The sequence below is a fragment of the Oratosquilla oratoria genome, chromosome 5 (assembly GCF_046742065.1).
Source record: "Oratosquilla oratoria isolate Oo_2021 chromosome 5, ASM4674206v1, whole genome shotgun sequence".
Classification (NCBI taxonomy): domain Eukaryota; kingdom Metazoa; phylum Arthropoda; class Malacostraca; order Stomatopoda; family Squillidae; genus Oratosquilla; species Oratosquilla oratoria.
In genome coordinates, this window is record NC_134781.1 from 75,062,024 (window position 1) to 75,084,684 (window position 22,661).

Below are 22,661 nucleotides of genomic sequence, written 5' to 3' on the forward strand. Positions count from 1 at the left end.
GGTTTCCCCGGTAGGCCTATATCCACTGGAAAGAGCCTGTAGTATATAAGACAAATCTAGCCTAACCCAACAGTATTTAAGCAAGGAAGCAATAGTAAAACAATCACAGAAATCACAGCACCAGAATGTTACAGACAACCTAAGCAGGTTCACGGAAATAGACAGTCAAGTAGGATAGATCTATATAGCCGTTGTGGTACAGAGTGTCATTACTCTAGTGAGTACTATAAATGTCTAGCCAGTGGGCAAATTATGCAGACTCAAGAAAGAGAATTATAAATACAAAAAAGATACACAGTATACAAGTATCAGATTGAAATGATCCCTCGTATACCAATGATAGTCAGACCAGGTCACATGACCAGGAAAGTGAAGTAGAATTTGCTTTTTAAATCAATTCCGTTAGTAGGGATAGAAATAAGGTAATGATTACAGTACGCATAAACAACAAGCTGGTAGTTGTACAGGTAGATACAGCAGAGGATGTATCCATCATGCCAGTAGAAAAAAAAACTACCTAACATAGAAATAACACCTAGTAGCAAGGTATTTAATGGTTATAGCAATAATTCTATTGATGTAGTTGGCTTAGCAAAGGTGGATTTTGAGTATGTGTCCAAATTTGTGAAGGGATTATCACTTTCCATTGTAAGGGGTGCAGGACAGACTTTAATGGGCGTTGATTGGCTGAGTAAAACCAAACAAGATTGGTCAGATACTTTAAGGTGGAGAATACTGGAGAATGACCATACCTCACTGACAATTTTGTTAGCTCAGTTCAAAGAAGTATTCACAGAAGGTAAAGGGACAGTAAAAAACGTAAAAGCTTCACTGTCACTGAAGCCAGACGCACAGACAAATTTTTGTCCTCCTAGGCAAATACCTTTTACGCTGAAGGCAGTTGTAGAACAAGAGATACATAGATTAGATGCTACAGGAAAGTGGGTAAGAGCAACATACTCAGATTGGGGTACACCTCTAGTTCCAGTAACACAGCACCCACTGCCAAACCCGACAGAAATGTTCTCTTGTTTAGGAAATTGGAAGGCATATTCCAAAATAGACTTAAAGCATGCTTTTCAGCAACTGTTTATGGATGAGAAATCACAAGAAGTGTGCACTCTTAGTACACACTTAGGACTCTTTCATCCTCAGAGATTGCCTTGTGGAATAGCTAGTAGTCCTGCATTATGGCAGCAAACTATTGACTGGTGTGCCAAGAGTTTTCTGTTTCATACATGATATTTTGATAGCTGGTAAAGATACCCATGAACACCAGACCAGGTTGAAAGCTCTGCTGCAGCGTATGCAGGAAAAAAGGTCTGAAGGTACACGAAAATAAGTGTCGACTGCAAATACCATCAATAGAGTGCTTGGGGGTTACTATAGATGGATAGGGTATACACAAGACCCAAGACAAGGTAAAAGCAATTCAGGATGCCAAGACGCCTGAAAATGTGAAAGAATTAGTCATTCCTACGGCTATTTACCTTTTATAGCATATTTTTAAAGGATTTAGCAACAACTGTTCATCCATTGCATGAACTGATAAAAAAAGAAGTGCCATGACACTGGTCAACACAATGTCAGGAAGCTGTTGAGCAAATAAAAAGGGAAATATCCTCTCCATATTTCCTTGTACATTTTCAAAAGGATCTACCTGTCATATTGGTCTGTGATGCGTCGTCGTTAGGTGTAAGGCCCGTACTGGCACATGCCATGCTGAATGGTAGCGTGAGACCAATAGCATTTGCTTCCAGGGCATTGAACAGAGCAGAAATGAACTATTCTCAGATAGAGAAAGAGGGTTTAGCATTGGTGTATGGAATAAGGAAAGTCCATATGTACTTATATGGTAGACAGCAGTTTACACTAGTGACAGATCACAAGCCATTATTGGCTATTCTGAGTCCCAGAGTAGGATTACCCACATTAGCAGCAGCTAAAGATATACAATGCAAACTTCAATCAGATATCGGATGATAACAATGAGTGTGAGAGAGAAAAAAAAAATAGATAAATAACTGAAAGAAATATGACCCCCAAAAAAGCTACAGGTAAAAAATAAAGTACATTAGAAAAAAGAAGAAAAGAGAAAATTCCACCCACTCCCTAGGTAATTATAGTGATATCGACCAAAAGAAAATGCATCATCTTATTTCTATATACTTATAAAATTCTGATAATCTTGTCATCTTGCTTGCTTGCTTGAAACCGTCACCCAGCCAATCAGAAGAAGAGATATTACGTCACGACTGAGGACCAGCCAATTAAAAGAAGAGATATGACGTCACGACTGAGGACCAGCCAATCAGAAGAAGAGATCAGAAGAGATATGACGTCATGACTGAGGACTAGCCAATCAGAAGAGACATGACGTTACGACATCAGCTCTGTGGGTCCTATGGAATCCCAGCTCTGAGCGTGTGACATCACGACCGCTAATTTTCCAATTTCCCAATTTTTTAATTTCCAATTTTCCGAATTCATATTTTCTGACCATCAATATTTAGAATTTTCATATTCATTACTTAAAAGTATAGCCAACTCCTGAATTAGCATCTATGAGGCATAATGAGTATATTAGAATATTACATAGTGTACCAAGCAACGAAGACATGACGTCACAATTTTCCAATTACATATTTTGTGACCATTAATATCTAAATTTTTCATATTCAGTATTTAAAAGTATAGTCAACTTCTGAATTAGCATCTATGAGGCATAATGAGTTTGTTAGAATATTACGAACCGTATTAATCATATGATGCGTAGTTTTCCAAGCAACGAGAACATGACCTCACAATCTTCTGCATTTCACTTCTTATAAGTAATGAAGTCACTAACTTCTTCTACTGAATAGAGGTAAAAGCTCTAAATTATACTAAATTTTACATAGAAACTTATTTTCCGTGATTTATACTACACGGTGATAGTGACATAGTATATCTATCATAAAGTTTATATTTAAAAACGTTGCTACTCGCTCAAGTCCCATGGGACTCCCTGAATGATAATGATAATGAGTGGGAGTGGGATTGGGATTAGGAGTGGGATGACGAGACGTGACATAATATAAGCATAATAAAAGAGGCTCTCCTTATTTGATTTCTTGAGAACGCCTGTATCCAGTTTACTTTCCTTCGAGAGAGCACGAGAACCGCACACAACTGGTAAGTCTTAAGTTAATAGTAACCTGCTTTAAAAAGAGGAGCCATTTAAGATTTGATTTGACCCAACGGGTCACGGGTGGTCTAGTATTTTTCTAAAACGACGTTATTACTCGTAGCTGAGGCGTGGTCCACGCCCTGAACAAAGCCTCATACTGTTGAGACCTCTTCACACGGAAAATGACTACTTACCTGAGGTATAATCGGCTCCCAGGAGCCAAAAAACAAGACCGACATGTCATGCGCAGTTTCCGAAGGACATTTTGAAGGGCGCGTTCTGTGGGCAGGAGGGAACCGGTGGAGAAGGAGGGGGAAGCCCCTTGGAATTTAAAGGCGGGGCGGCTAGTCCACACGCCACCATCATCTTGAACAAAAGCTTTGTCGTCGCTCGCCTGTGCAGTTGTGTCACCAGGTAAGAAGACTTTGGAGTTCCTTTCCAGAGAGGTCTCTGGAGGGATTCCGAGGAGCGTCGTTAACCGTCAGTGAGACTGCAGGCTTCCAGACAGTGAAATTCGAGACAGAAGTTATCCTTGTTTACAGAAGACAGCTGGAAAGATCTACAACGCTAGTCTTCTCTTGTGAGTCTCACTCTAATTCACCAAAGTCTTGAATCGTGTGTTGGACTCGTCATAGACAACGATTACCCTGCCAAATGAGAGCTAACAGCTCATATATGGCCCGATGTATGAGTAATGCTGTGATTTTATACACATACACAAGCGCGCGCGCGCTTATGCACGCTCGGATGCACATACACACGTACGCACGCGCGCACACACACACACACACACACACACACACACACACACACACACACACACACACACACACACACACACACACACACACACACACACACACACACACACACACACACACACACACACGCTTCGGGTCGTTACTCTGTGTGTGTGCAAGGTCATAGCATTACCCATAGATCGGACCTACGAGCTCTAAGCTCTCTTCCAGGAGGGAAATAGCTGTCGATCACGAGTCCAACACGTGATCCAAAGACCAAGTGAATACACACACACACACACACACACACACACACACACACACACACACACACACACACACACACACACACACACACACACACACGACTCGGTGGCTCGGTTGGTAGAGTCCCAGACTGTCACTACGGCGGTCCGGGTTCGAATCCCGCCCAGGGCTGAAAATAACTTCAGTATCGCTGCGATTCGAGTCGTTACTCCAACTCTCGTGGGCTGGGAGTTAGGGGTATGTGTGCATGAAAGGTCAAAGCATTACCCATAGATCGGTCATACGAGCTCTGAGATCTCCACCGATAGGGAAATAGCTGTCGATCACTAGTCCAACACGTAAGTCCAACACACACACACACACACACACACACACACACACACACACACACACACACACACACACACACACACACACACACACACACACACACACACACACACACACACACACACACACACACACACACACACACACACACACACACACACACACACACACACACACACACACACACACACACACACACCTTGTTACCCACAAGGGTTGGTTGGATTACCGGCTCACAGTGAAACGATGCTGATTTGTTTAGCCCTGGGTGAGGTCCGAACATGAATGTGCGATTCATCATGGTCTTGGATCACGTGTTGGACTCGTGATCGACAGCTATTTCCCTCTCGAAAGAGAGCTCAGAGCTCATATATGACCGATCTATGGGTAATGCTGTGACCTTACACGCGCACACATACTCAACTCCCCGCCCATGAGAGTTGGAGTAACGACCCGCAGCGCAGTGATACTGAAACTATTTCAGCGCTGGACGGGATTCGAACCCGGACTGCCGTAGTGGCAGCCTGGAACTCTACCAACTGCGCCACCTAGTTGTGTGTGTGTGTGTGTGTGTGTGTGTGTGTGTGTGTGTGTGTGTGTGTGTGTGTGTGTGTGTGTGTGTGTGTGTGTGTGTGTGTGTGTGTGTGTGTGTGTGTGTGTGTGTGTGTGTGTGTGTGTGTGTGTGCGTGTGTGTGTGTGTGTGTGTACGTGAGCGCGCGCGTGGTGGTGGTGGTGGTGGCGGTGGTGGTGGTGGGGGGGGTGCACGTCGGCCGAAGGAAGTGGGCACCCCACCCCCGGAAACCGTGTGAGACGGGAGCGGACCCGCGCAGTCCTTCTTCTAGCCTTATTAAGCGGCCGGATTCGAGGACATTATCAGGCGGGGAGTTTGACTGGGCGATACACAACAACAGCAGTCGGTCAACGTCACTAAGCCCGTCCGGTGTGTGTATTTACCTAGTTGTATTTACCTAGTTGTATTTTACGGGAAGGGGAGCTATGCTCGTGAGGTCCCGTCTTCGTATCTCATTTTATCTAAACTATTTTTAAATTCATGTATTGTTTTTGCACACACCACTTTCTCATCTAACTTGTGTGTGTGTGTGTGTGTGTGTGTGTGTGTGTGTGCACGTGTGTGCGCGCGTGTGTGTGTGCGTGTGCGCGTGTGCGTTCGTGTGCGTGCGTGTGCGCGTGTGCGTGCGTGTGTGTGTGTGTGTGTGTGTGTGTGTGTGTGTGTGTGTGCTCGTATGTGTGTGTGTGTGTGTTCGTATGTGTGTGTGTGTGTATGTGTGTGCGCGCGCGTGCGTGTGTGTGTGTGTGTGCGTATGTGTGTGTGTGTGTGTGTGTGTGTGTGTGTGTGTGTGTGTGTGTGTGTGTGTGTGTGTGTGTGTGTGTGTGTGTGTGTGTGTGTGTGGGCGCGCGCGCGTGTGTGTGTGTCTGCGCGTGTGCGCGCGTGTGTGTGTGAGTGTGCGCGTGTGCGCTCGTGTGCTTGCGTGTGCGCGTGTGCGCACGTGTGCGTGCGTGTGCGTGTGTGTGTGTGTGTGTGTGTGTGTGTGTGTGTGTGTGTGTGTGTGTGTGTGTGTGTGCGCGTGTGCGCGTGTGTGTGTTTGCGCGTGTGTGTGGGTGGGTGTGCGCGTGTGCGTGCGTGTTTGTGGGTGCGTGCGTGCGTGTGTGTGTGTGTGTTTGTTTACGCGCCACCCCGTCTTCCATCGAATTCCTTAACCACCTCGTTGCTTACTCAAGGTATTTTCTAAAGCCTATCAAACGACCGAAGTGCTGAGCCGTCGTTAGGTTTCCCCCAATTACTTCGTTGAACGCTAAATAGCCACTAGAAGCCAACTACAGCTACTCACGCCCCGCCGGGCTTTTAAAGCATATACAGTAGATACTCCAGACGACTTGGCGGAAACCAATCTCAATTCATCTTGGGTTAGAAAGGTTTTCTTCCGCTGATCAAGAATAAACTTTTCCCAGACGGTATCTTAATTCTTGTTGTCGTGTGGTGCCTTTTGATTTGTTGTTGTCACCATGGTTACTTGGTATCTGACATTTTGGTACTCGTTAATTGATTATGGAATGTTAATATCTACTAACTCGTTTTTTTATTTCTATTTTAGGTGTAGGGAACAAATGTTGGATTATATTGTGTTTACTTAAGACCTTACACCCTTCGTAAGGTCCGCTCTGGCCTTTGACTATTGACAGTGAGTGGATTGTTAAAGTGTGCGTGTGCATGTGTGCGTGCGTGTGTGCGCGCGCATCGTGGATAGTAATAAGATGTCCTTCTCTATAGGTTACCTCACCCAAGATGCGGGTCAGTGCGTGGAATATGCTTCAACTGCTCATCTGCCTCCTTGCCCTCACACGTAAGTTCAGTCAAGTGTATTTACTTGGGAACCTTGGAACCAAGTGAATGGATTCTAGATTCCGCAGCTGTTTTGAAGAGAAATACGCGGTCCTCACGGCTTTCCCATAGGATCCGTATCGATACTTAAAGGTCAACTGAGAAGATTTTCAAAGAGGTGGAGAATATCTGCTAGATGTATGGCTTAGTCACTTTTTGATCAAATAATGCAAAAATGAGTCCAAATTATTACGCAGTGTGATAAAAAGTCCTATCAAAATTTCGGTAGCAGACGAACTTTTCCTTCGCCGATCTTCGGCTCTTCTCGTAATGGTCTATCGGCTGTGACGCCAATCTCGATCAGGAGGGAGGAATTCGTACTGATTACAAAGTATTACAAAGGCGGAGCACGCCGACAGGAGACCTTTTGGTCCATATCTAGGTCGGATGCGAAAAAAATCATAATAATAGAAAAATAAAAAATAAAAAATATAATAATGTAAATAACAAATAAAATACATAAATAAATGCATAGGTATAGTTAATAATAAACAAACAGGCAAATAGCAAACAATAATAAATTGACACCAATAATAAATGAAAATCAAAACAGACAAATGATAACAAAACAAAAACAAATGATATGAAATAAATTATAATCATTACAGCATCTTGCTTAGATGTTTATCTAAATTATTCTTAAAGCTTCGAACTGAACTACATTGCACTGCCTGTGCAGGAAGTTTATTCCATTCGTTAACTACACGGTTGGCAAAGTTGTTTCTACCTACTTCCAAATTGAATCTATTTCCGGACAGTTTGAGACGATTATTTCTTGTCTGATTCTCATTCAGTGTGAAAATTGTGTCACTTTTGATGTTGTCAATTCCCTTTAGAATTTTAAATAGATTCATATGTTTTAGTCGATTTTCGTATGTTTTATTTTTGATATTTAGAATCAGTTTTGTGGCTCGCCGTTGTACTTTTTCCCGTCTGTCAATGTCTTTAATGAGATTCGGTGACCATACGGAAACAGCATATTCCAAATGTGGACGAACTAACGATTTATATAGCTTGTTAATGAGTGATGGACTTTTGAAATCAAAAGATCGCGCAATCAGTCCCAGAATCTTATTTGCTTTCTCAGAGGCTGAAATACACTGCTTGGATGATTTAAGATCGTTACTGATAATTACGCAGAGAGCTTTTTCACTATCCACTTTTGTTAACGAATTTCCAAATAACTTGTTATCAAAGGAGTACGGAGGCGGATTATGCCGACAGGAGACCTTTTGATCCATATCTAGGTCGAATGCGAAAAAAGAATCATATTAATAATAAAATAATAAATAAAAACAATGATAGTGTAAATAACAAATAAAATACATAAATAAATGCATAAGTATAGTTAAATAATAAACAAACAGGTAAATAGTAAATAATAATAAATTGACATATAACTAATAATAAATGAAAATCAGACAGACAAATGATAACAAAACAAAAACAAATAATATAAGATAAATTATAATCATTACAGCATCTTACTTAGGTATTTATCTAAATGATTCTTAAAGCTTCGAACTGAACTACATTGCACTACCTGTGCAGGAAGTTTATTCCATTCGTTAACTACACGGTTGGCAAAGTTGTTTCTACCTACTTCCAAATTGAATCTATTTCCGGACAGTTTGAGACCATTGTTTCTTGTCTGATTCTCATTCAATGTAAAAATTTGGTCACTTTTGATGTTGCCAATTCCCTTTAGAATTTTAAAGACCTGTATCAAGTTACCTCTAAGTCTACGCTTTTTTAGGGAAAACAGATTCATGTGTTTTAGTCGATTTTCGTATGATTTATTTTTTATATTTGGAATCGTACTTACTGTTATTTTTACCTATGTGCATTACCTTGCATTTACTTGTGTTAAATTTCATTAGCCCGTTTTCAGACAATTGCTGCAATTTATCTAAATCTTCTTGAACATCTAATTGATTTAAGTGATTATTTGTCATTCCACACTGCACAGTTTTATATCATCAGCAAATTTGGAAACAATAGATTTTAGTCCGTGGTCTAGACCATTTATATATACTATAAATAGAAGTGGACCAAGAACGGAACCCTGAGAAACTCCACCCGTTACATTTTTCAATCTAGAATTTTTTTTCCACTTAAAACAACTCTTTGTTTTTGATCGTTTAACCAATTACTAGTCCAACTTAATAGGCTACCACTTATTCCGTGTGAAGCTAATTTAGTAAGTAGTGTTTCGTGGGGGACGGTATCCAAAGCTTTTGCAAAGTCTAGATATATTAGATCTATATTGTTTCTTTTGTCATAATTCTAGATGACTGTGTTGTAGAATTCGAGTAAGTTAGTCACGCAAGAATGTTTCCGTCTGAATCCATACTGGCTATCATTTATCAAACAGTTACTTTCTAAATGATGTTCCATAGCATCTCTGATACATACATACATACATACATATATCAAAGGCATTTTTCTCCCTTACAAGGGAGGTAGCAAAAAAACAAAGGCATAGAAACCACTCCCACCCATTCCATCCCTATCACACTCCACTCCCGTCCACCCTCTTCCCTCCCTCTTATCTTAGCACCTCTTGGATGACGGGTCATCCCTGCACCTTGTCCACTGCCCTGGGTCACAAGCAGTGTCGCAAGACACAGCACATCCACAGCAAGGCTGCTTCATCAAATCGGCGACCCCCCCTCTCCGTCCCCCCATGCAGAAAAGGAGAAGACGGAGAGAAATCCCTTCGGGCTGTGTCATTTTTTTCTCACACATACTCCCTCTCCCCCCCCCACCCAACCCATCTCATGCATCACAACATCATCCATATACAATAATTCTCCATTCACTCCTGTCTTCTGTCCTCTCCCGTCCTTCCTCAACAGACATTCCCCTCTTCCCCAAAGCCCCTTTTACCCCATCCGTCCATCTCATCCTAGGTCGCCCCCTCATGTTCACTCCTTCCACATCTGCCTTCCACACATCTTTTACTAGTCTTTCTTCTCTCATTCTTTCCATGTGTCCAAACCATCCTAATACTCTTTCATCAACCCAATCTCCCAACTCCCTTTCCACCCCAGTTCTCCTCCTCACCTCCTCATTTCTCACTCTATCTAGACTAGTAACCCTTATCATACTTCTCAGATACCTCATCTCAAAACATATTCAAACTCCTCTCTTCCTTTCTTATGTTCCATGTTTCTGCCCCATACAGTGCTGTTGGCACAATCACTCATTCATATAACCCCTTAGCATCCATTCCCAAATGTCTATTTTTCATTACACTTTTTAATCCCCCAAGGCATTTACTCGCTTCTCTCAATCTACATTCTACCTCCACCTCCACTCCTCCCTTTTCTGCCACATTCACACCCAAGTATCTAAAACTATTCACTTCCTCCAGTCGCTCTCCCTTAATACTAACTTCCAGTCTGCTGCCACTTTCACCCCTTGTACATCTCATCACTTTACTTTTACCCACAATCATTTTCAATTTCCTTCTTTTAGACATTTTCCCAAACTCTGTCACTAACTTCCTCAATCCCTCCTCTGATCCTGCTACAAGCGCAGTGTCGTCCGTAAACAACAGCTGGCTTATTTCCCACTTTTCTCCATTTTCTTTAACTATCTCCAATCCCTGACCCACCACCCTTGCATTTACCTCTCGTACTACCCCATCCATGTACAAATTGAACAGCCAGGGTGACATAACACATCCCTGACGAAGTCCCACCTTTACCTCAAACCACCCACTCTCTCCATTTCTAATCCTGACACACGCTCTACTACTCTTGTAAAAACTCTTGACAGCTCCTAAAATCTTTCCTCCTATCCCGTACATCTGCAACACCTCCTACAGTGCCCTCCCGTCCACCCTATCATAAGCACCTTCCAAATCCACAAAAGCCCAAAAAAACATCCTTAACTTTTCCTATAGCTTTCTCACATATCTGTCTTGCCACAAAAATTTGATCTACTCAACCTCTACCTGTCCTAAACCCACACTGTTCCTCACCAATTACTCACTCTGTTTCTCTCCTAATCCTCTCAATCAAGGCCCTCCCATAAGCCTTCCCTCTGAAACTACTACACTCACACATGTCCCCTTTTCCTTTGTAAAGTAGAACTATACAGGCACTCCTCCAGTCCTCCGGCACTCTACCCTCTCTTAAAACAAAGATTAAATAACATCACCAGCCAGTCCACCATCACTGTACCTCCTTTTTCAGACATTCTGCATGACATCCATCCAGAATAGGTGCCTTACCTGCTCTCATGATCTTAACAACTGCCTTCACTTCATCTTTCCTTATTTCTCCTCCATTTTCTTCACTCATCAGTGTCATTTTCTTAGCACTTCCTACTGCAGCTACCTTTCCTTCCCTATCCTCCTTCACATTTAGCAACTCTGATGTTAGTTTCCATAATTTTTTCTACGATTGAAGTCAACCTTATAGGCCTGTAGTTATTTGGTTTCTTTTTGTCACCTTTTTTGAATATGGGAGTAACGTTAGCTAACTTTCATTCTCTTGGGACATTTCCGGATATGATGGATTTCTTGAAAATAATTTCTAATGGAACAAGAATATCATTATTCATTTCCTTTAAGATTCTTGGATGCCAACCATTAGACCCTAGTGTTTTATTAACTTTGAGTGTCTCTATACACCTTTTAATTTTTTCTTTTGTTATATTTACCTTAGTAAGTTCACCTTAGATTTTTCATATGTTTTATTTTGGAATTCGCTTTGAGGTGTTTCGTTTACGAGTACTGAGCTAAAATCGTTGTTTGAAATATCATACATTCCTTCATTTGAATATTCAAGTTGACCGTCAGTAGATAATAGTGGACCAATGTGATTCCTAATAACCTTTTTTTAATCTCTAATATAACTATAGAATTCTTTGGGATTCTCTTTAGATTTATCAGCGATATTCATTTTGTATTGTCGTTTTGGTTTTTTAGTGTCTTTTTTAAATCTCTGTATTATTACATAACTATGATAGTCATTAAGTGCACCCAATCACTTGTATTTCTTATAAGCTTGTCTCTTTTTAGTAAATGTTTATTGTTCAAGACTGGGTAAATTATCACTATTGTTTGAGGGCGTAGATGAGAGTAGGTGATTGTTGCAGTGTTGTGGTATTGTGTGGTATTGTGAGGAAAGTTTCGCTCTGTATTGTAGTTTCCTGTCAAGAGTTGGTTGTGTTTGAAGCAAGTGTCCGTTGTTCCCTTCCTCTGTACAATATGTTTATCTTTGTATGTGTATATGTACATTTATCTGTATGTAGTGAATCCTGATTCATAGAGTAACGTATTGAAATAACGGTTAATGATTATTTTCAAACAATATTCTTGCTATTTTAGTTTCAGAGAGTGCAGCGAGAAACTGGAAGGGACGACGTGAGTATTATTGCCGGTACAGACGGCGAGTATTTTTGAAAACTACATCCATCCATATTCATCGGCTGTATTTCTATTTACATTTCCTGTTATTATTTGACATATTTCACATGAGGTTATATTAAATCTATGTCTTACCATGACAAAAGCTCTAACCTTTAGAAGCAGCATGTGGGACATATTTGCTTTAGATGAGTTATATTTACCTGGGAACAGTGAGTATGGCGCGCCACTCTGCCTGGGAATTTATCGGAGTTAATTCACATGGATGGTAAGCCGTGGGCTGACCGCCCGTGGTAGATGGTTCTTTGGTGATTTCTCCCAAAACATCTCGTAGTCGCTTTAAGCTGTAGTCTGTGCGCTCCAAGGATGTGACATGTGTCGTGATTTACTACCAGCCATTCTGCCAAATCGACCTTAGTACATACTTCTCTCTCATATTTCCCATCAACTGTATGCACTATTTTATTTGATTTTTTTAATATTCTGTATACAGTACAGGAAACTGTATAGTACAATGAGTATCAGTTTTTAGGATTATAACGATATGAATCAATTCTATGACACACGTCAGAGCTTTTTCCCCATGTTGCCAGGTCAGGTGGAATCGGGTGGGTAATCAGTGTTACAATCCTAAAAAGTGGTGCTTATTGTATTATACTGTTTCCTTCACTATATACACAACATGAAAAAATATATATGGAGCATAGATGGGAAATATGAGAGGCGCATGTACTAAGGTTAATTTGGCACGACGTATTCCACACCCTGAACGGGCGCAGACTTTAGGACGGATCCTCCTGTTAAATCTATGATCTAAATTTTAAAGGGAATATGTACATAGGGGCTTTTCTTTCTAGTCACTGATTTTAGATGTTCCATAAGTTGAAAACAATTGCAGAGAGAAGCGTCTTCTTCATCACCGAACGAGGGGTCGGGATCACGGAGATGGGTGAAATAGGTTGACGACAGCAAAAATGAAAGGAAAATGGGAACTCGCCACGCAAGGAATCTAGTCCGTCCCACATCCCTTTATATTGTTTTACTATCGGGAAACAAATCACTCCAACCCCATTTGGTTTGCGTTCGTGGCCCATTTGCTTAGTTGTGGTTTCGAGTCCCGCCCCCTCTCCGATTCCCATTAGTCGGTTACCTGAACAAACAGTCCAACCACATAGGGCAAAGGTGACGACTTTCTTCTTCATATACTGTAGTGGACAATGTAAAACTGCAAAACTCACTTGGTTGAACAACTACGCCAATATATATATATATATATATATATATATATATATATATATATATATATATATATATATGTGTGTGTGTGTGTGTGTGTGTGTGTGTGTGTGTGTGTGTGTGTGTGTGTGTGTGTGTGTGTGTGTGTGTGTGTGTGTGTGTGTGTGTGTGTGTGTGTGTGTGTGTGTGTGTGAGAGAGAGAGAGAGAGAGAGAGAGAGAGAGAGAGAGAGAGAGAGAGAGAGAGAGAGAGAGAGAGAGAGAGAGAGAGAGAGAGAAATGGGTGGGGAAGGGCAAATGAAGATGTGTTGGGAATAGAGTTTATTGCCCTAACGTTTCGACCAACTTGGTCTTCTTCAGAAGAAGACCAAGTTGGTCGAAACGTTAGGGCAATAAACTATATTCCCAACACATCTTCGTTTGCCCTTTCCCACCCATTACTTTCTCATTTGTCTGAAATGTTTTTTAAACATATATATATATATATATATATATATATATATATATATATATATATATATATATATATATATATATATATATATATGTTTGTAATATATTTGTAATTTTTCTAGTTGGCTTACTTTCGCTGGTCCTAAAAGTTATTTCCACATTTCTTTTCAGCATCAAGGTCATGCCCTGATACTACTGGAATCATCACTCCATGCGTAGTTACGCCAGAAAACTGCTTCTCAGACGCCCAATGTCCTAGGAATCTGAAATGTTGCCCTTATGGATGTGGTTCAATATGCATGCGTCCCGGGAAGGGAAGGTGAGTCAAGAAGAGACGAAAAGGTAAAAGGCGCAGGTGAACAGATTCTTATCAAAAGAGGAGGCGGTAAGGGAAAGATGGACAAAACATTATAGATGTGTTCAATGTGGAAAAGGATAGGGATTGATCGGCGGTAGCAGTGGGAGGTGCTAAGAAAGTGACGGCGGTGAATGAGGAAAACGGAGGAGAAATTAGAAAAGATAAAGTGCAAGTAGTTTAGAAAATAATGAGAGCAAGTAAGGCACCTAGGTTAGATGGGTGTCATGCGGAATGTCTGAAGATTAGTAGACTGGCTAGTGAGGTTGTTTCATGTGTGTCTAAGGGAGGGTAGTGCCGGAGGACTGGAGTACCTGCATAGTTCCGTTTTACAAAGGAAAGGGGGCAAATATAGCTGGAGTACTTTGAGGGTTCAGTTTGGTGTGTGTAGTTGGGAAGGTTTTAATTTAGAGGATTAGAAGAAGAACAGAGGGAGTAATTCATGAAGAACAGTGTGGGTTTAGCAAAGTTGTGGTTTCATGGATCAGATTTTCGTGGTAAAGCAGATATGTGATAAACCTTTAGCAAAAATCAATGATGTATTCTGGGCCTTTATGGATTTGGAAACTGCTCATGACAGGGCAGACATAAAAGCACTGTGGAAGGTTTTGTATATGTATGGGATTGAGGGAAAGCTGTTAAGGGTAGTCAGGAGTTTTTACGATAATAGAAGAGTCAATTAGATTTGAAAATGAAAAGAGTGAGTGGTTTGAAATAAAGGTGGGAATGCGACAAGGATGTCATGTTGCCATGGCTGTTCAATGTATACATGGGTGGGGTGGTACGGGAGAAGGACAAGAGCAGGAGACTTGAGATGGTTAAAGAAAATGGAAAAAATGGGAGGTGAACCAGTTGTTGTTTGCTGGCGACACTGCGTTTGTGGCAAGGTCAGAGAAGGGAGTTAGTGGCTGAGTTTGTGAGGGTATGCGATAGGAGAAAATTGAAGGTAAACATAATTGATAGGTGATGAGATGTACGAGGGGAGAGGCTGGTAGTGAGTTGGAAGTAAGTCTTAAAGGAGAGAGGCTGGAGGAAGTTCATAGCTTTAAGTATTTTGGGTCATACGTGGCTGTATGTGGTAGAGACATGGGATTTAAGAGGCAGAGGAAAATTTTAGATGTGCTTGAGATGAAATGCCTGAGAAGTATGGTAAGGGTTACAAGGTTGGACAGAGTGAGAAACAAGGTGAGGGGAAGAGAAGGAGATGGCAGATGGAGCTGATGAAAGAGTATTGGGATGGTTTGGACACGTGGAAATAATGAGTGAAGAAATATTAGTAAAAGAGGTGTGGAAGGCAGAGGTGGGTGGAGTGAACTTGAAGGGACGACCGAGAATGAGATGGATGGATGGGGTGAAAGGTACTTCGAGCAAGAGGGTAATGTCTGTTGAGCAAGGAAGGGAGAAGGCAGGAGTAAGGGGCGACTGGAGAATGGCTACGTATGGATGATACTGTGATGTAAGGAAAGAAGGGAGGGTGTGGGGGATGGTGGGTTGGTAGTGATTACGCATGAATAATATTTTGACGCATCCCGAAGGGATTTTTCCCAGTCTTCTTTCTTTCTGCATAATGGGACGGAGAGTGCATAATGGAGCGTTCTTGCTGTGGATGTGCTGTGTCTTGCTGTGTTGCTTCTGACCCAGGGCAGTGGGTGGGATTCATGGATGACCTGTCGTCCATGGAAGCTAAGTGAGAGGGAGGAAAGAGTGGTGGATAGGATTGGAATGGGTGGGAGTGGGTGGTTGCCTTTTGACTTGGCTATTTCCTTTGTAAAGGAGGAAAAGCTCTTTCTGTATAGATAGATATTGATTCTGAATAACCATTGTGGCCATTGAATTAATCTTTGACATGCTTGTTTATGGGACGACTTCACAAATTCTAAATAATTGTGATGATCATTAAACTGAAGTTTATCATGGCTGACTAGTCTATGGGATGGCTTCACGTTGGTTTTCAGAGTTTTGTTAAAATAATCGTCGAGTGTTCATCTTGTATGCTTTCTGGCACTCGAGAGGAGAGATTTATCAATTAAAGCTTTACTCGCTCGTTTATTGATTCTGTAATGACTTATTTCACAATTTTATCTTCAGGTTCAGGCTTGATTGAACTTGCTAGTCTGGATTTATAGCTGGCATGAAGGTCGACCCACCATCGTCCATTCATGCAAAGAATATTGACGTTAACAAAGTCAGCAACGACAAACGTAGAAATGAATCTGGCTCATTCAACATCGGCACAAGCAACCCCTTTTTGTCATTCTATGGTTGTCCATAAACAAATGCCTGTAAACATAGTTCTTGTGAACGAGGTCTTCTGTGAATACAAGATCCAAGATTGAGTTTTGCAGTGAACTGAAGAAAATGTGTGTATCACCACTGAAACCTGTCATAATGCTCGTTCAGAATTAGAAAACTGTTAATATTTTTTCATAACTGGATATTTGATATTTGTTTAACACTGTTGGTTACTTGTAGTATTTCTTTTTATTTTGGGTATCTCTGCTTGTACCAGGTACCATTTTTACTTTAATTCTGGTTACTGTAAAAATATGTTATCGTCTTTGTTACACTCCCATAGTAACAACAAGGTCGACATGTTATTTGGTGTACAAAACTAGAGTATAGAATAAAACCATACATAGTTTTCCTAACGGTGGTGTATCTGAAGGATCCTCCGAATTCCTCGCTTCCCGGCCATTCAAGTTTACTCTAAACCTCTATCAAAGGCTGAAAAGCACCACATTCCCTGGAATGTTTGTGACAAAAGAACAAATTGCCCACACGGGACAGTCGTTTTCATTTCAAGAATGATAAACATGCATATGGAATGCGAAGGTTTGCCACAGCTTGTCAATTGATCAATTATTACTTTGATAATTGTAATATGCGAAAGCGCTCTGCTTGGTTTAGTTTCTTTCCCAGTGGTTGCTCTTACACAAAGCATATTCATATAGAAGGTTGAACATTCTGCAAGAAGAGGCAACAGCACAACATAAGAAACCGTTACTGAAAGGACGATTCCGTGCTGTGATCTGGAGAAAATAACTGCTAGGAAAAAGCCCTTGAACACAAACTCTACAAACCACTTCCTTAACACTACCCATACGAAAAGTTAACTAAAGTACACCAACTTAACCATGTACCTAAGACCGGGAACACAATTGGACTTGAGTCTTAACTACAACAGATTCTGGCTGCTGGGTGGAGACCTGATCTTAGGCACGTTAGTATCACTCTAGTCGTCCTGGGAGTGATTTTTATGCTGAATTGATTTCAGGGCAACCTTAGTGGATTATGGAGTGCTATTTAGTAACTTATGTGTGTATATGTATGTGTGTAGATACATCGTAGGGTGCTGGGGATAGGATGATGTAGATAGTGAGTAGGATGCTGCTGGAGATGGATGCCTATGGCACCAAAAAAGATACATACATGCATTGTATATATAATACTCAAATGGTATGAATATTAGTGAAATAACAGTTACAATACACAATTACTCAAAAATAAAACTGGGCAATTTTGACGACTACGAGACTTCAATGGGGATTGAAGTCCCGACGACCACCACCATCCTCATGGCAATCCTACAAACAAAAACTTCTGGCTGGCTGCATATTTTCCTTCTAACACATCAAAAGGAATAGACAAGTATAGATTACAAAGAACAAATGGCAAGGGGTGAGCCTGAGATGATAAACAGTTACGAGGAACTTGTGAACCTGTTAAGTGTGTCCACGTCTATTTTTATCTAGCAGGTGAATATCAATATGTCCACAATTTTACGGACGAGTACTTGATTTCACTTTGGTTGTGCCGTGTAACTTGTTTTGGCCGCTCCTAGGCACCGGAGGGTTTGAACAGCGATTAAACACATCTAGGTTAACCTTTTCATTATACACTTTAACCTACACCATTATTCAGACAACAAACAGTCAATTTTAACCAGCTCAATGAACTCGTGTTACTTCATTTTTTTTTTCTTCTGATACCCTATGTATTTAAGTCAGTAAGGCTTGTAGGTTCCAGTCTTTGGTTTGAAGAGTTTATACATATTATATTACTGACCAAGTCACTCGCACACAAAATTCAAGTAAGCCAGACACCACCTGTTCAAATACAGAGATAAAAAGGATGAAAAATTCGTTGTTCAATAATAGAGGTAACAAGAAGGATGTTCCAGAGATTTTCCTGGTAGCGTAGGGTCAGAAGAGGAGGGGGAGAGGAGGGAGAGGAGGAACAGGAAGGGGAGAAGAAGGTAAGGGAGGAGGAGAAGGAAGGGGAGGAGAAGGAAGAGAAGAAGGGGAGAAGGCCTTCAATTAGACTATGTCATTTGCTTGAATGATGACGTCATTGTGTTGGAAGTGAGCTCTCCTAATGACGATGCATAGACTAAATAATGGGTGTTGCTGCATTTCCGGTACTCACAACACCCAACACAAGCACAAACTTCACACGAGACATCTAGGAAGACTGTACGCCGAACACGCACACCTAATCCAACGCATAAACTACACTCGAGATGTCTAGGACGACTGCACGCCAAACACGAACACCTAATTCGACACAACACCCAGACCTCGCGTTGCCGCACACACTAATTGTCTTCTGCCCCACTCTCTCACCTACATGCACGAAAAATCGTGTATGATCAATGTGAATATAGTTCAACTTAATATTCATTGGTACACACAGAATAAACTTGTTTCTCAAGGAAACACAGACACTTCACACGAAAACATGCCAAGAGGCGGAAAAATATATACATCATTTTTCTTTTATTATGATTCAGTTAATTTCTATTTTTTTCTCAGACTCATTTCAGGTTTCTTCTCACTGAATTTTTCCGTCTTTCTGCCTTTTTCTACAACGTCGTTGTAGCGAGGGGATTTCACTGAAATATTTTTGAGGCCTTTGCCTCATATGATGACATTCTACTCAACGCTTTGGAGCGTTACCACACTGGACTATTATCGGCTGAAAGAAACCTGCACAGCGAAGCTATAGCGATAATCCCATACCACACTCCTGGTCATATGGCCATTTCCCGAAGGTTGAGTGTGGTTTGAATTTTCCGCCAAAATCATCGGAAATTTAAAATTCCCGGCTCTGTGCAGGCATGCGCATTGTCGACCCCACCTCCCCCTCCCTATTCCCTCCCTTCTTACCCGGCTAGCTCGAGCCGGACGTCGCGTCACTTAGCATCGCGGAACCAGACGAGTCGGTCACTCCACAACCCACCTTCTTTTCATGCCGGTAAGTCTGGTTCCTGCTCGTGCTCGTGTGTTCTCGTAGGGAGCCCTACCTGTTCTCCTGCAGTTTTTCCCCTTCGGTGTTGTGTCCAGACACCTTTGGGACACCCCTTCTATGATTATCATTATTCTATTTTCAGACCAAACGCTTGTGTGTGGAATCCGGCTGCACAGCCAGGATCTCGTCAGACGGCCACCACGACCTCTGCTCCCGCCATGCCCCTTGTTTCTCACAAGCTGGCTTTAACCCCCTAGCCTGCGTTGTGTGCAAAGCGCGGGTTGAGGAGATTCGTGCTGCTCCTCCCAAAACCCGTTCCAAGCTAGCCGCCCTCGAACTTCTTCGGGAGGCATGGCGCAGAGCTCGGAAATTGAAATCCGCTGACGACCCCCCCCCCCCTGGTGTGGGCGGATCCGGCGTTAGGCGTGGAATTGGGCCTCGTTCGCCCTCGCCATCCGTCTCCCTATGTCTCCGAGACTTCCGTTGGTGGACAACCTGGGCCTCTCGGAGTAAAAGTAAAGAGTCTGATGTTACGGAGTATGGTGTCCCCGAGCGTCCTCAGGCCTCTCGGCAGCCCCATACATCCGACCATCAAGGGTCCTTAAAACCCTTACGGCTTGCTTTGTCAAGCACCCCCACGAACTCGTCTTCCTCCCTAGTTCACTCACGTGAACCCGGCAGGAAATCTCGCTCGAAAAAGAGGTCTGCCTCACCGAGGTCCAGGACGCTCAGCTTGTCCCCACCCTCCACAGCCTCTCCCCCCAACTCACCCTCCCTTCCTCGCTCTCCTTTTCCTCGCCGTAAATCCCACAAGGGCAGGGAGCCGGGGGACGAAACGAGGGGAGAGGGAACTCTGGCTGCCCAAGTGGCTGCCCTCCTTCCGTCCCTGATAGGCCCCGTCCTTGAATCGGCCCTATCACATTATCCGGCCTTTCAGACCGCGCAAATCATAACGCACCCCTCTCCAGAGCAACCTCCTATTGAACCTACGGCTCTAGCCCCCCCTCCCACTCTCCCTCCTGGTCCTTCCCTCCGCCCCTCCGTGCCGGCGACAGGTATAGGACTAGAAGGCCCCTCTCAGGAGGAACCCCCCAATCAGACGTCCGTCGGGTTGGACGGGGTGGAGGACCACTACAGTTCTTCTTTACCTTATCCTCCTACCATGACGGACTCTTGAGTTCACCCCTTCTCATGGTGTGACCTTCCCCGGTCCTGGGAGTACTCGTTTGGAGAAGATCACAAGCTAGTGGCCTGGTCTCCCGACTACTCGCTACTGGAGGGCTGGAGGAGGAGAGATGACGTTATCCTAAAGTGGGCCAACGACGCGGAGGGGGCTAAGGTTCTATATAAGATTCGACCCCTCTCCGCCCCGGCCTCCACGCCCTCCAGGATTTCCACCTCTAACACTCTGGACGCATTAGGTGCTCTCCTGGAGAACCCTCGTTTAAACCCTGATGGGCATATGTTTGTCGACAGGTCGGGGGACTCACCGGCGGTAGCACTCTCCCCAAACGCCTGGTTCCCGCAGGAGAAAGGGGAGAAAGCCTTAGACATCCCTGCTCTCGAGCGGGCCCAAGACCAACCCAAGACGGTTCCTCCTCGACGGCATATCCCTTCATCATTCCCCGTCGTCCTGCCACCACCCTTCGCGCCGGAGGGCCTGCGCGATTGCTTGTGGCACTCGGGCAGGGACCCCGCCCTCCCCCAGCAACTTAGTGAACCGGAGGCTAAGTTGCTGACGACGGAGGCCTCGACCAGACAAGACCTTGCCTCTACCATCTCGACCGTCACGGCAATGGCGATGATGAGGAACTGGCTGACGACGCTCGCCACGAGCTTTGAGGACTTCCCGCGGGAAGAATTGAGGTGAGTGGGATATTTCAATCTATAGAGGGTCCAGACCTGTCCTGGCGAGAGACGCTCGGGTAGCGTCTTCACCCAGGACGGAGCCTCTTGACTAGCGCCCGAGGACGAGGTCGTTCGGAAACGACCTCGGCTTCGCATATGTTATACGTTCTACAATTGAGCGATGTGACTTTATTACACCCTCCGGGGATCGGGATCCTTCTCGCCCTACTAATTTGATTCGCGTGTTTTCTGTATGCAGAGACACCCTGGCGGCACTCTCTACCGTGGCAGAGGGTACAGCCAACATGGCGTCATCAGCCCTACCCCCAGCAGCGAGGGCCTTCACCGCGGCTCGTCTGGCAGCTCGTCAGTCTGCAGCGCGGTCGGCCCCGGAGATAGCTCGCCGGGGCGTGGTGAGAGCAGCTCCCCTTTCCCGTGGTCCCGACCGTCATCCAGATCCAACAACCCTCCCAACCGGAGATTCCAGGACTTCCTTCGGAGACACGCGATAGTGACCATCTCCGCTAGCACAGTTCTGGACTTCCTGTCTTGGCTATCTGACACCACCAACAGGGCACCGGAAGGCCGACCCGGGCCATGCCCCCCACGCCCACAACATCAGAGGCCTCGCGGCATCGCTGGCGTTTCTCCGCACCCACTCTGTGGAACGGGTGCAGGACCTCGGGGGCTGGGCATCAGCAACTTCCTTCAGGACACGGTATCTCTACCACTCGATCACCCCTGTCCCATGTGTCGCCATGGGAACGGCTCCACCCCTCTTCGCAAAAGAAGGGGGGGCAAAGGGCGACCGAGGGGTAGGGGAAGGCCCAGGAACCGCTGAGCAAGATACAATATTCTACATAGAATTTATGCACTATGTGAATTGTACAATATTATTTTTATAAAAAATAAATAAATAAATGAATATATATATATATTGATATTGATATCGATATAAGTAAAAAAAAAAAAAAAAACAGGTCGAAATGGACATGACTTCTCCTATTCAACTTAAGCTAATCTATAGTCATGATGGTCAAGAACTTTACCATGTTGAAATTAATTTCAACGCTCACTGTGACTCAGGTCGAAATGACCATGACTTTTCCTATTCAACTTGAGCTAATCTACAGTCATGATGGTCGAGAATTTTACCATGTTGAAATTAATTTCGACGCTCACCGTGACTCAGGTGGAAATGGACATGACTTTTCCTATTCAACTTGAGCTAATCTAC

At 43.3% G+C, this 22,661-nt stretch overlaps 3 protein-coding genes across 5 annotated transcripts; all 3 read left to right on the forward strand.

The window, feature by feature from the left end:
• Positions 1 to 3,444: 3,444 nt before the first annotated feature.
• Positions 3,445 to 16,977, forward strand: LOC143025556 (caltrin-like protein 2). Of its 3 annotated transcripts, none has more exons than XM_076185426.1 (5): positions 3,445 to 3,583; positions 6,797 to 6,869; positions 12,249 to 12,284; positions 14,146 to 14,293; positions 16,424 to 16,977. In XM_076185426.1, the coding sequence occupies exons 2-5, from the start codon at positions 6,812 to 6,814 to the stop codon at positions 16,431 to 16,433; spliced, it is 252 nt and encodes an 83-aa protein (XP_076041541.1). In that variant the 5' UTR covers positions 3,445 to 3,583; positions 6,797 to 6,811; the 3' UTR covers positions 16,434 to 16,977. The 3 variants fall into 3 exon arrangements, with proteins under 3 accessions (XP_076041541.1, XP_076041539.1, XP_076041540.1); XM_076185424.1 differs by having other exon boundaries at positions 3,446 to 3,583; positions 16,418 to 16,977; XM_076185425.1 differs by having other exon boundaries at positions 3,507 to 3,749; positions 16,418 to 16,977.
• Positions 16,978 to 19,528: 2,551 nt separating this feature from the next.
• LOC143025270 (uncharacterized) lies at positions 19,529 to 21,001 on the forward strand. The gene is made up of 2 exons (XM_076184737.1): positions 19,529 to 19,582; positions 19,719 to 21,001. The coding sequence occupies exons 1-2, from the start codon at positions 19,577 to 19,579 to the stop codon at positions 20,751 to 20,753; spliced, it is 1,041 nt and encodes a 346-aa protein (XP_076040852.1). The 5' UTR covers positions 19,529 to 19,576; the 3' UTR covers positions 20,754 to 21,001.
• Positions 21,002 to 21,023: 22 nt separating this feature from the next.
• On the forward strand, positions 21,024 to 21,936 carry LOC143025837 (uncharacterized). The gene is made up of 2 exons (XM_076185850.1): positions 21,024 to 21,442; positions 21,684 to 21,936. Exons 1-2 carry the CDS (start codon positions 21,039 to 21,041, stop codon positions 21,934 to 21,936), a joined length of 657 nt encoding a protein of 218 aa, XP_076041965.1. The 5' UTR covers positions 21,024 to 21,038.
• The last annotated feature ends 725 nt before the right edge of the window (positions 21,937 to 22,661 follow it).